The sequence below is a fragment of the Enhydra lutris genome, unplaced genomic scaffold (assembly GCF_002288905.1).
Source record: "Enhydra lutris kenyoni isolate GAN:26980312 unplaced genomic scaffold, ASM228890v2 scaffoldscaffold21, whole genome shotgun sequence".
NCBI classification, from domain to species: domain Eukaryota; kingdom Metazoa; phylum Chordata; class Mammalia; order Carnivora; family Mustelidae; genus Enhydra; species Enhydra lutris.
This window is the reverse complement of record NW_019154105.1, coordinates 28561315-28575252: the sequence shown is the minus strand read 5'-3', so window position 1 is coordinate 28575252 and position 13938 is coordinate 28561315. Positions and strand designations below refer to the sequence as shown.

Genomic DNA, 13938 nt, shown 5'->3' with positions numbered 1-13938 from the left:
ACAAAAGGGATACTGATCTACAGTTTTCTTTTCTTGTGATGTCTTTTTCTGCTCTTAGTATAAAGGAAATACAAGCTTCATTGAATACGTCAGGAAGTGTCTTCACAGAGTGAAACACTGGTGTTAATTCCTTAAATATTTGGTAGAATTCACCAGTAAAGTCACTTGTTCTCAGCTTTTCTTTGTGGTAGGTTATTGGTTACTAGTTTAATCTCTTCACTACGTATGGGTTTATCCAGATTTTCTACTTCTTTTTGAGTCAGTTTCAGAAGTTTTTGCGTTTCTAAGAATCTGTCCCTTCCTCCATGTAAACTGTAACCAAAAGAGGGTAGAAGTGGCTATACTAACATCAGAAAAAAACAGAGCTTAAGAAAAAAAATTGTTTACTAGATACACCAAATATTTTTTAATAAAGACCTCCAAAAATTCTCTCTTCCCCACTGACATCTTTGTAAATATCTTGAATATCCTTAATTTACAAACAGAGAAGATATAGGACTTATTCATGGTAGTAGTTAGAAGAAACATTAGACTCAAGAGTTCTTACTCTAAAACACAATGTTTTAATATATGTACCCCCAAGAGAACTTTCAGCAGCATATTACAATTAAGTGCAAAGGAAAGACTTTTAAAATTAATTCTTTAAACTTCTAGTAAACATGACTTAGTAATTCCAGGCAGTTTTTCTACTGTCATAAAATGTTTAATCCAACCTAATATTTTGAGGAAATTAATTAATTTTGAGGAAATTAATTAATAAAATATTTAATCTATCCTTAAGAATTTTAGGAAATAAGACGGGCATCTCTTTTAAATAATCCTCCTGTAAGACAGACAAAGGAATTCAAAGATAACTGACTACAATTATACAAACAACTGAAGTGCCTATGAACTTCCCCTCCACTAATCTACAAACTAAAATTACTGTTTGTAGATACAGCTCCCAACATTTTGCCTCCCAACCTGACTACACAACCAGTGTATAAAAATACATTCTACTTACACTCAGAAGAAAAATATGGAAGGACAAAATGGGAGTGAGAGCCTTTAAAAGGAAATAAGAAGGGCACCTGGGTGGCTCAGTCATTAAGTGTTTGTCTCCAGCTCAGGTAATGATCCCAGGGTTCTAGGATTGAGCCTGTGAGCCCGCATTGGGCTCCCTACTCTGCGGGAAGCCTGTTTCTCCCTCTCCCGCTTCCCATGCTTGTGTTCCCTCTCTTGCTGTTTCTCTATCAAATAAATAAATAAGATGTGTAAAAATAAACAGATAAATAAATAAAAATAAATAAGGAAATAAAAGGAAATAACAACTGTCTCTCTAAAACAATACCAAATATTGTTTGGAACCTTAATGGTAGACAACAGGCTGTTTTCTAATTTTACATTGGTTCCCAGAATTCTGTGCTTCTTTTACTCCTATATTCCATAACCTCTACTCAAAGTATGAACCATTCCATAATTCATATTACCCTAGGATTTGACTCTCTACAACCCAGTCCAGGCCATTTCCTGGGAACACTACATTCCAGAACACTACTTTCTTTGATTTTCAATGTTTCCTTCAAGTTTACCTTACTTGCAACTTGGTTTTCCTCTGTCCTCAAGGAGCTCACAGACTAGCATGGGAATCCATCAGGAAAACTAACAGATGATCTCTTGGATGAATTATTCTAAGTGTGAGTTGCTATGGAAACTCAGAAGGACATTAAACTCCAGCTGGGGTAAAGACCCAAAAAAAGATATCTAGAGGTTTTCAGGCAGTATGTAAAATGTACTTAGAAAAGAATGAGGCTGACGACAGAGAGACTGGTTTATGGACTAGGTCTGAAAAAAATGATGAACTGAACAAAGAAAAGGGGAGGAGGTAATTTAAGATACACCTTGAGGGGCGCCTGGGTGGCTCAGTGGGTGAAGCCTCTGCCTTCGGCTCAGGTCATGATCTCAGGGTCGTGGGATCGAGCCCTGAATCGGGCTCTCTGCTCAGCGGGGAGCCTGCTTCCCTTCCTCTCTCTCTCTGCCTGCCTCTCTGCCTACTTGTGATCTCTCTGTGTCAAATAAATAAATAAAATCTTAAAAAAAAAATAAGATATACCTTGGACTATGTAAAAAAAAAAATTTTTTTAGGTTAAAATTCTAAAATACTTACGTAGGAATAGGAACTTGACACGGAGGACAAGGTAATGCAGTCTGAATAAATGCTGGCTCAGAAGGCTGTTCCCAAGGGCCTGTAGGCTGGTGCTACAAGTAAAATACATAATAATTTAAAGGCAGAGGAATTAAATTATATGTAAGAATCTAAGAAAATAGTTCCACATACCCTCTGCTCAAGCAGGTTGAAATTTTTTTAAGTAACCAACAAATTGTGCTTACTGAGATATTTTATTCCATCTGTATTCTATCAGATTGCTTCCCTCCATACACATTTGATGTTAAAAATTAAGGCAGACTCCAGTTTTTAAATGGCAGAACAAAAACAATGTAGCTGCCTTTATTTTTTTTTTAACAGATGGGAGTTGAGAAACTTTTTATTCTGAGTTAACCAATCCAATACACCACAGTGGTAATTATATACAAATAAATTTACAAATTCACAATTATGTATTTTAAAGCATTTTCCCATTAAAAATTTTTAATTTTTTTTTTTATTAACATATAATGTACTATTAGCCCCAGGAGTACAGGTCTACCCTCCTACACTGTTGGTGGGAATGCAAGCTGGTACAGCCACTCTGGAAAACAGTATGGCTGTTCCTCAAAAAGTTGAAAATAGAGCTACCCTACAACCTAGCAATTGCACTACTGGGTTTTATCCTTTACTTCTTATTAGCCAAAAGGGGAATGAGAAACAGAACTGTAAAATCCGACTTCTGCCAGCAGAATGTAATCTCCATTATTTGTTCACTGTTGTCTCCCTAACAGGTAGGATAATGCTTAACACATAGTAAGGACTCAATAAATATTCACTGACTAAGTGAATGAATCTTTGAGGTAACCAGAAGACACCTATAACCCTGAACCATAATATACGAAGACTGCCAACCTCACGTGTATCAGAATTATAACATGACTATCACACAATTTTAGCAAACATCTGTTTATTGGTTTCTCGCTTTTTCTATACCATGAGCTTCCTAAGACAAAAGAGCAAGTCTTATTTACCTTGTACCCCACCTCCTATTACAGTGCTTAACACCCAGTAGGTACTCAACCATTGCTTGTTGAATGACTAAGTAAAAATTAAGAAAATATGACCCACAGCAATGCACTACCTCTTAAATATATTCTCTTACCCTGCCAGTTTGCTTTATTAATGCTTGATCATGACATGGAGCAGGACATAAGTGACCACATTTCTCCAAAACTTTTTGGCAAGGTTGATGACACGGAGGACAAGAGCCAAAGTGACAGCGATGTTTTTCTTGACTTGTATGATGGCAAGTTGGTGGTCGACTAAATCATAAAGTACAATTTTTTAAATTACTTTTGATCATTGAACAATTATATCTAAAGCGCAATTATCTATTTACGTTATCTTCTGTTTCCACACAGAACAAGAATACGGTGAATATTAGTATTTTAGAACATTAAATCAGAATTTAAAGTACTAAGAATATTTAAAGTCAATATGAACTTAAATTTGTAAGACACCACATATAAGTCGATGCAGAACCTCATACTAACCTGCATTGCTCTTTGCACTTGGGTGGTCTTGTGGTACGTTCCCGGCCACAGGGCACTGTCACCTTCGTATTGCCACAATTGCACTTCACGTCTACAGTTTCCGGGCAGGGATAACAACTGCCTAAAAAAAAGGTCTGAAACTTAAAAAGAAATGTCCTTAACTATTCGAATGATAATCAACAATAGAATCAATGAGTTTAGTATTCACACAATTGGATACTCTACAATGAGAATAAAGAAACTACAATGTGAATGAACCTCACACACGAAACACTGAGCAAAGGAAGCCAAACACAAAGAGTGTGCAGTATATGAGTCCATTTACATACAACAAATGGGAAAAACTGTACTGTTTGAAATCAGGATGACGGTTATGAAGGATACAAGGAGGGTGCTGGAAATACTAGTAATGTTCTGTTTAATCATCAGAGTTTTGGTTAGCCAGTTATGTTCAGTTTGTAAAAATTCACCAAGCTATACACTTATTACTATTTGTATTCTTTTCTATACCTACACTGATAATTCAATTAAAAAGTTATAGAATTTTCTTATTCTAAATAACAAATTTAACACATTAATCATTTAATCATCACTACATAAGCAAAACAGATTTATGTCCTAGAAAAATCTAACATCAATAATCTTTTTGGCTCATTTTCATGCATACTTCTACTCAAGTACATTATTTTTAGATAAATTCCCTAATAAGAGTAATTTCTCTCATCAGGTTATTAACAAGAACAGTCAACTTACTATTACTTATGCTTTGTGAAGGACTAATTCTAAACTCTCATTTTAGGTTATAATTCCAAGTATTTCTCTTCTACATATTTCAAAAGGAAAAGTTATTTGGGTTTCAGTTTTTTACCTTTTGTTACAGCTGGAAGGAATACACAGAAACAAAATAAAGAAATTTTTTTTAACAGGCTATAAAATTCTCCCAAAGCTCTGACATCATCTTCAGGTCTTTCTTCCCACTCCAGTGTTCCCACTAAATAAGGTTCCCCGCAGAAATGAAATAGCAAGAAGGGAATAAAACTCTTCAACTAAGGAGCAAGGATCGTAAAAGACTGCTGCCTATGTGTCAGAACCAAGCAAAACACTGAAGAGCAGTTAACCTGATAAGAAACAGACTAATGATGAAAAGTACCCTGGTTAAAGCCTCTTATAAAAGTTCCTAAAAGGACCAGAAGGATTTTTATTCAAATAGTGAACAAAGAATAAGGAAATGAGAGTAAAAAGCAACACAGGGAAAAAATATATATGTATTGTACAAGTCATCAAATTTATACTTCAGTGTTTTGATAAGTAAGGTATAACCCAGTGAAGTCTTTTCTTGATGGTAATGCAAGCCAAGTTATACATGTGATCAAATTTTATTTTTCCAAAAGAGTGACCAGGTGTCATATTTTCTGACAGTTAATAATGACCTTTAAGTCTGAAGCATATCATTTCCCACACTTAACAATAATTTTCATTCACCTTCAGCAATTCAAAGAGGAGCTTATCAAACGTAACACCTTTCTGCCACTCTAAGCGAAAGCATCATTTTTCCTTTGTTGAAAACAAAATCTTGAGAAAAATAAGGGATAATTTCTTTAAAGTCTTCCTACTGACCAACAGAATTTCACACCCTGACAGATAAAGTAGCTTCAATGATAGTTTTAAAATGAAAAAGCCGCATACAGAATGCAACTCCAGTGACCAGTGGGTCGATTGCCAAAATGGGCACTCCTCCAGTAATTCCAGAACCATTAACACAGATGACCTTGAACTTAAAGAACTGTAAGTCAAACTTCCATATGTTCACAGTGCAAACATGCAGTTCGCATCCTCTTCCTATGAGTTACGGCGTAACCCTGACATGAAGGTGTCTCGAATGATGGAAAACAGTATGAAATAATGGTTCTATGTATCCTATGGAACTGTGGATCAAATGGTAAAAGCTGCACAACACATCTTCTACATACCTTCCATTAAGGTAAATTTTGTTAGGGGCTAATAAGCTCTTTAAAAAAAAAAAAAAAGAACCTGGATCTGCTCAAATATTCCACTAATAATTTATAGGAAATACAGGAGAAAATGTCAAATAATACCACAGAGGCGTAATCTGTAAAATGCAGACTCTGTGCCTAAATAAAACAACCTCATTTCTTAAATAAGAGACAAGGAAAAAAGAAAAGGAGACAGAGGAAGGAATGTATAGATTCGTAGACTTCAGAGACATCAACCAACTGCAATATGTCAATCTTACCAGGTTTTTGAGTCATACAAACTAAATTTAAAGATGAAGATATTTATGGCACAAGATATTTGAGCAGCAGATATTTGCTGATATTAAGAAATATTTTAACTATTTTTAGGTTAAGAATCCACCCTTTAGAAATGAACACTGAAGGATCTGTGGGATTTGCTTCCAAACAATACAAGAGTGCGATGTGCCTTGACCTCCACTAAGCAGGACGCGCGCTACCCTTTCCGCAGCTATTCTGTGCCAGGTTAAGGACGTTCCCTTCAATTTCTAATTAAGTTTTCATCAAATATGAATGTTGAATTTCATCAACTGTTTTTAGACATTCACTAAAATAGTTTCACTTTTCCTTTAGACTATTTATGTGGTGAATCACATCATTAGATTTACTAAAGTTAAAATAATCATACATTATTGTAATAAACCTAACTTGACTAAGAAAGATTAAGGTTTTAAACAGCTAATACTATCATATTGGACAGCTGGATTTGAGTAACAGAAACCTTAAATTTTTTACAAACATATTTATGAGTTAGACTAGCCTATAATTTTCTCTTACTTTCCTTTCAGATAACAAGTTGGGACATGTTCCTTTTTTACATTTACTCTCAAATAGATTATGGAGAGACTGAACTTAACACACACACACACACACACACACACACACACACACACACACATCTTAAATGCTAAAAATCATGTGTAAAAATCAACTAGGCCTGGTGTTTCCTTGGTGAGAGAATTCTAAACTACTGGATCCAATTTCTTTAATGGTAAATACAACTAGTTAGGTTTTCTAATTAAAGTCAAGGCCAGTGTTTTAACAACAGTCAGCAAGGTCCTATACATATTTTTTCTCCAGCAATCCTTTATCCCACCATCTCTTTGCCCTCATCTCCTATCATTTGTCCCCCTGAGCACTTACATCATTCAGTCCTCTTTGTAAATTCTTTCAAACGCTCCTGTCTCTAGGCCTTTGCAATTACTGCTTTCTTGCCCAAAACACCATCCCATCCCCTTTCACATGGCTTGTAATACCTTACTTTTTTTTGGATTTCTCTCAAATGTCTTCTTTCTAGAGTCCTCTCCTGATCACACTAGAGTTCCTTTCTATAACTGTCACTACCTAATATTCCATATTACTTTGATTACTTATTTATACTCTAGCTGAGGGGAAGTAAAAAAATAAGTTCCAAAAGAGCAGGCACTTTGTCAAAACTGTTCATTTATACATTCGCAATGCCTGATACTTAGTGGACACTCAAAAATACTCTTTAACTGAATTAATGACTAAATTTAGAATGTTAATAAAATCTAATGAATCGATGATGTAATATGACTTTAAAAAAATAAAATTCTTTGGGGGGAAGGGGTTTGGGAGAAGGGGGGTGGGGTTATGGACATTGGGGAGGGTATGTGCTATGGTGAATGCTGTGAAGTGTGTAAACCTAGCGATTCACAGACCTGTACCCCTGGGGATAAAAATATATGTTTATAAAAACAAAAACAAAAAAAATTCTTTCACAATTTAAAGATACCAACAAATCAGAGAACACACACAGGAAAAAGTCTATGGGATTAATTCAATCTGCCACTTTTCCTAACAGGGAGGCAATGTGATGGGATGGAAAGATCACTAAAGTCTGAGTTCACATCTGACCCTGCAACTAGTTCTATAACCTTTGGCCAATAGTCTCTTTGCCTGTCTCCTTACTGTACAAAGTAACAGTAGCACAATATACTTTTTGAACTTTTGAGAAGATTAAGAGATTAAGGGAGGTATCTGGCATCCACCTAATCCCAAAGGAAGGTAACAAAAACAGTACAGTTTGTGCTAGGTCATAAACCTGCTATCTAAGCTGCAAAGTCCAGACTTCAATCAGGACCTCTGACCCTAAAGTCCGTGCCTCCTCCACTGTTCTATACAATCAATATTCCTTTTCGAATCAACCTATTCCAAATGGGTAAAGTTAACTCAGTTTTCTTTTTTTTTTTTAATTTGTTTAAAATTTATTTATTTGAGAGAGAGAGCACATGAGAGCAAGCAAGAAGGAGCAGAGCAAGGGCAGAGGGAGAAGCAGGCTCCCTGCTGAGCAAGGAGCTGCGGACTCAGGAGGCTCCAGCCAAGGACCCTGAAATCATGACCTCACCTGAAGGCAGACGCTTAACCGAATGAGCCACCCATGTGCCCCGTTAACTCAGTTTTCAATGTCTAATAACTTCAGCAACCCTGAGACCCTTTCAGGAAGTCTAAAAGGTCTCATGTGCATAGAGTAGTTTTACAGATGCCATGAGTAAGGTGTATAGTAACAAATTGAATGCAGAAGCACACATGTGAATTTTGCCTATTCTCCATTAAGCTTGAGATTAAAGACAATTGCAGAAATGTAAAACAATACCATTCTTCTCACTACATTTATTCAGAAAATAGTTATTTTTCACAAAAAAGTTACTGTATTAAGATGTAATGAGTTCATTATTGCTATTTTTATAAATAAAACCATAAACATTATTACACTGTATTTTAACTTCAAATACAATAAATACCAATAGATAAAACCAGCATTTACAAAAAGTCATTGGTTACAAAAAGAATGTAAGAGAATCTTAAGACCAAAAAGGCTGAGAACCACTGGCTTAGGATACATCCAATCCCTTACTAGACTTAATTCCATATAAATGTCTAAAATTCAAAATAACACTAAAAAACCTAAGAACATATTAACTAACATAAAAACTGTGTGAAGGAAGTTAAGAAGAAGTAAGGAAACAACATGGTGTCATAAAAAGAACAAAGCTTTTATATTCAGAAGGCCTGGGTTCAAATCTTAGCTGTAGTGCTTTACTAGGTATTTCTCAGAGCAAGTCACTGAAGTATCTTTAGCTTCAATCTCCTTGCCCATAAAATGGGGATACTGGTGACTGCCTTACCTTCTCAAGGTTGTTAAGAATCAGAAAATGAATGTAAAAACTTTATCAGCTATAAAGTACTGTATAAAAACAAACATTAAATTACAGCTATTGTTAAATTTTACCTCTGTGGCAGACAGATGGACATTTATGGTTTCTACATCCTAAAGTCCGTCCACAGTTTTGATCACAAGGTGGACAGTTTCCAGGGCAACACTGAAGGGAAAGCAATATATAAAGAACAGTCATTTGAAAACCACACATAATATGAATGTCATCACTAGTTATTCTCAGAATTCATGAAAAGTAAAAGATACTTCTTTTCACCATAAGAATAAAAGTATTCAAGAAGATGAACATTATTCTAAGTAGACAGACTGTACTAAGAACTTATAAATTTAAATAGACCACGAACTAATTTAATGAAATCAAGCTAAATTTCCTTGCCCTTTAATTATTCTGGAACTTAAAACAGTCCCATTAGATAATTTCATTCCTACGTATCTATGCAGAGATTGCCAATATTAACCAAGGGAATGGATTTGGTCAAATCCCACAGTCAATTCAGGCAAACAATTAAGTCTATCTTTTAAATTATTTAATGAAAATAAATCAATCTATGATTCAGTGTATAGATTAGTTTGGTTTTCAAATTAGTTTCTTTTCAAATTAGTTTATTAAATTAAATTAATATTAATATTAATTAAATTAAATTAAATCAAATTAGTTTATTTTCAAACCATGGCATCAAAGACTAACTAAAAGAGAGAAACAGAGAAAGGCTAATTGCTTCTTTCTTTATCTTCTCACCTCCCTGTCTTCTAATCCATTTGTGCAGACCTCCCCCAATTTCATTCATGAGCACACAGCAACTGCTTAAAGCCCATCTTGCCATCCTAATTCCTTCCTTGACCTCTCAGATATCCAAATGTTGAGGAAAAAATACAGACTACAACTGTCTTAAAGAAACGTAGGATTGTAACCTACTTAAGAACAAGTTTCAAAGTATAAAAAATAGCTTAAAACAGAATACACTCTATTGAAAAGCAACTAAAAGTCAAAATAGTTCATTCAATTAGGCTAATAGTTACCAAGTAATACTATGTACCTATCACTCTGCCAGTAACAATGGGAGGAAAGAATCTATGTGGTCCATCAATTGAATAAGCCTTTCAACATATTTCTGGTTTTGACCATGATGGAGTAATAATGATCAGATTTACTCTGTTTTAAACAACCAGAATATCAGAAAAAATATATGAAGCAACAGTTTTTAGACATTAGACATTTAGGCAGCACAGGACAACAAACTCTAAGAGAAACAAACAAGGTTAGTTCTATGATAGTACTTGCTTAGAACTATGTTTCCAGGCTATAGCACAAGGAAGATCACAAGCAGAGTCTGGTGGTCTCACCAAGTTGAGCAGACAAAATTCATAATTCATGGAGGTCAGTGTAGCTAGAATTTGTGGAGAAGTGGTAGCAGTACAGAGAAAGTTATGGAAAACTCAAGGAAGGACCCCTTGAGTCCTCTGCTGAGTACTGGTCTTTACATGATTAACAGTATACATGTAAATACATGTACATTTTTAATTCAATATATTGAATACATGTAAATAGTACACATGTATAATACCCAAATCTGAGAAAGAACCATTGGAAGGAGAAGTCACAACCATTTCTAAGAAATTATTCAAGGCTAGGAATAATTTGTGTTCCCTATGGACACAGTGGAAGAATCTCCTAATACACAGGCTTTAAGTAGAGTACTTAGAAAAATTATTGCCTCAGTAATGACACCAAATTAGCCCTGGATAAAAGGGTGGCCTCATTCTGCCTAATAAATTCAAGCCTCAAAAGAACCAAATGATTTCTAAATAACTTGACTTCAACCCAGAATGAAGCTTAAAAATATTTAAAGAAATACAAACAAATCCCCAGCACCCAAAAATTTAAAGTTCATAATATCTGGAAACTAATAAAAAATTACCAATCAGGAAAATATCATCCAAAAGGAGAAGAAAAACCAATCAATAGCAATAGACCCAAAAATGATAGATGACAGAATCAGTAGGCAAAGACATTAACATGAACATTATAAAAGTATAGCTCATCCATACATTCAAGAAGATAGAGGAAAGCATGAACCTGCTAAGGACAGACATGGGAGATATAAAAAAGGCTCAACTCCCAATTCTCAGAGATAAAAAATTACTACATTCTGAGATGAAAAGACACTGGAAGGGATAAACATCAAATTAGATAATGTAGAAGAAAATTAGTGAACTGAAGACAAAGCTACATATAGGCTAAAATTAAATTTTTAGAAATTAAAAGGACTAAATAATATATGGAGCATCAGTGGGCTATAGGGCTTCAAGCAACATGACACACACATCATTGGAGTCTCAGAAGGTGATGCATGGGGGAAAAATATTTGAAGAAACAAAGAATGAAAATTTCACAAATTTGAAGAAAACTAAAAACAGATCCAGAGAAGCTCAACAGAAACCAAGCTAAAGAAACAAGAAGAAAGCTACACAGGAGCACCACAAATAAACTGCTGAAAACCAACAGTATAGGGAAAAATCTCTAAAAGTAGCCAAAGAAAAAAGAGGCATTACATACAGTACAGAGGAACAAAGATAACCATCACAAGCATACACTTGGTTGGGAAAAAAAATATGCAAGCTAAAGATAATGGAACAACATCTTTAAAGTATGGGGGAAATGTTGTCAAACTAGAATTCTACTACAGAAATATTTGTCACAATGGCTGAAGACAGTTCATTAAAGTTGAAAGATGTCATGACCAGCTTTACAAAAAATATTAAAAGAAGTCCTTCCAAAAGAAAGAAAATGAAAACAGAAACCCAAATCTATGTAAAAGGATAAAAAGCACCAAAAACAGTGAATTCCATGATAAATATGTATGAGTACTTTTCTTACCTTTTCAAACTCTTTAAAAGGTATCTATTTAAAGCAAAAGTAATTGAATGAATTTGGGGTTTATAAAATACATGGATATAAAATGTGTGAGAATCCAATAAAAGAGTTGAAATGAATCACTGAAAACCAATACTTGATCAAAGAGAAAACACAAAAGAGGGAAAAGGAACAAACAACAGATGGGCAAATAGAAAATAAATAGCAAATGACAGATTTAAATCCTACCATATTAAAGATTACATTAAATTTAAATGACTACGCCCAAATTAAATGACAAAGATTGTCAACATTTGAGTGGAAGATACTATAAAATAGTATCTAAATGTGGTCTCTAAGAAGTCCACTTTAAATTTGAGTTAAGAGTAAAAGAACAGAAAAAGATATCCATATTAACATTAAACAAAACAGTATCACTATATTTTAATAGATTTAAGAACAAGAAAACCTTACCAGAAATCAAGGTATAATTCATAATGATAAACAGAACTCACAAAAACTACAAATTTACAGATTCAATAAAATAGTCCAGTCCAACTTATATGGAACCAAGTGTCTATAAATAAGATTTGAACACTAGGAAGTTAAGCCTCTACCACCAAATGAACTCTAACACTCTACCACTCTCTCACACCCTAACACTACCATGATGTTTTAAAATCCATGGAAAAGAAACAGCCCAAGAACCAAGTTAAAACGTTTATGCCCAGGACCAAAAAGAGACCTGTCATTTGAAAACCTTAGTAAAGATTTCCCACTAATATAAACAAGATTAATCTAGAATATTTACTAGTATTCCATATGGAAAACAAAGAACATGCTTTAACATCTGAAGAACAAATCATGATGGCACTTATCACAGGCTCAAAAAATACAAATTCAAGACAATTTTTAAATCAGTTTCCCAGGCTTACTACACATACCTTTCTCCTACACTGATGCTTCTGACAGTCCCGCATCTTAACACACTTAGTCTCACAAATATAAGGCTTATGACATGGCATTCGTTTTGTATGCTTCCCACAGCGACAATGCTTTTCTACTTCCTGGAAGAATCAAATGTATGCTATTAAAACTAACTTCTGTTGACATTTTTCCTCCATTTTGCAATCTCTGTAATTAGTGAAGAATAAAGAAGGAAAGTTTAAAACATCTTTCATATAAAGGACTTTACCAATAATAAAGCCAATTTCCTAAGACATTTGTTTGTATCTTACTTCACAAAGACTTCATAGAATTTCTATTATTAAATTTAGTAAAATTGGATATTAAATAGTAAAACAATAACACACATTAAAATAACATCTAGTTACACCATACCATCTGCACATCTTATTTCAGTAAAACAAAGGAACTGGATTATTTAGTAGCATGGTCAAAACCAAAATGACATATATAACTTCAACATCTCACTTCTAAGCATTTATTTCTTTCCATCATCACTAGGCTGAATTATCATTGCTTTGAATATCTTCTGAAAAGACAGATAAAACTAGATTATAAAAATGACAACATGTCAACTTTTATCAAGCAAAACCAAAGGCTAATTTTTAGATTTGATTGTTGGCATACTCTCCTGCTTCTCTACCATAAATATTAGGTCAACAAAGCTCATACAGATCATCATATAGATGTTTATAAAAGTAATGGAAAACAATTATAGCATAATCCTATTTGACATACTATGATAGGTGGTTTTTAAAATTAATTATTACAGGAGAGGACTAACTTGTCTGCATGTTTCACAAGGACCTCGGTGACAACGCTGTGAACATCTATGGATTCCACATTCAAGTACTTTGTCACAACTATCTCCACAAGTTGGTACATCTTCTGTACACGGCAAAGAAAACTCTAAAAGCAGACAAAAAGTCAAAGTTAGTAAGATACATTGCTTTAAAGCATTAAAAACATGCCATGTTCTTTTCACTCCCTAAATAGCCCTTTCAGACTGTGAATATATGCATCTACATAATTATTGCAAGAGTTACATTTAATGAAAATAATCCCTAATTAAAAAGTCTGTTTTTAAAAAAGAATTTGACACATAACAAGTTACCATCCTCAAGACACGTATGTTTATGAGCTAACTACTTCAGAAATACTTACCTAAAAAAGAGTAAGACCATATAAACCTCTACAAAAGATTC

At 34.1% G+C, this 13938-nt stretch overlaps 1 protein-coding gene across 3 annotated transcripts in view; it reads right to left on the bottom strand.

Annotated features, from left to right (window-relative positions):
- Positions 1-13938, bottom strand: part of LOC111149265 (nuclear transcription factor, X-box binding like 1) — a 74115-nt gene that overhangs the window by 35182 nt on the left and 24995 nt on the right. For all 3 annotated transcript variants that reach the window (XM_022506233.1, XM_022506231.1, XM_022506232.1), the window contains exons 9-14: positions 13518-13642; positions 12712-12834; positions 8968-9058; positions 3682-3802; positions 3291-3450; positions 2147-2238 (exon numbers count right to left, since the gene is read on the bottom strand). In XM_022506233.1, the coding sequence (XP_022361941.1) occupies positions 2147-2238; positions 3291-3450; positions 3682-3802; positions 8968-9058; positions 12712-12834; positions 13518-13642 (712 nt within the window). The remainder of the gene's footprint in view (positions 1-2146; positions 2239-3290; positions 3451-3681; positions 3803-8967; positions 9059-12711; positions 12835-13517; positions 13643-13938) is intronic.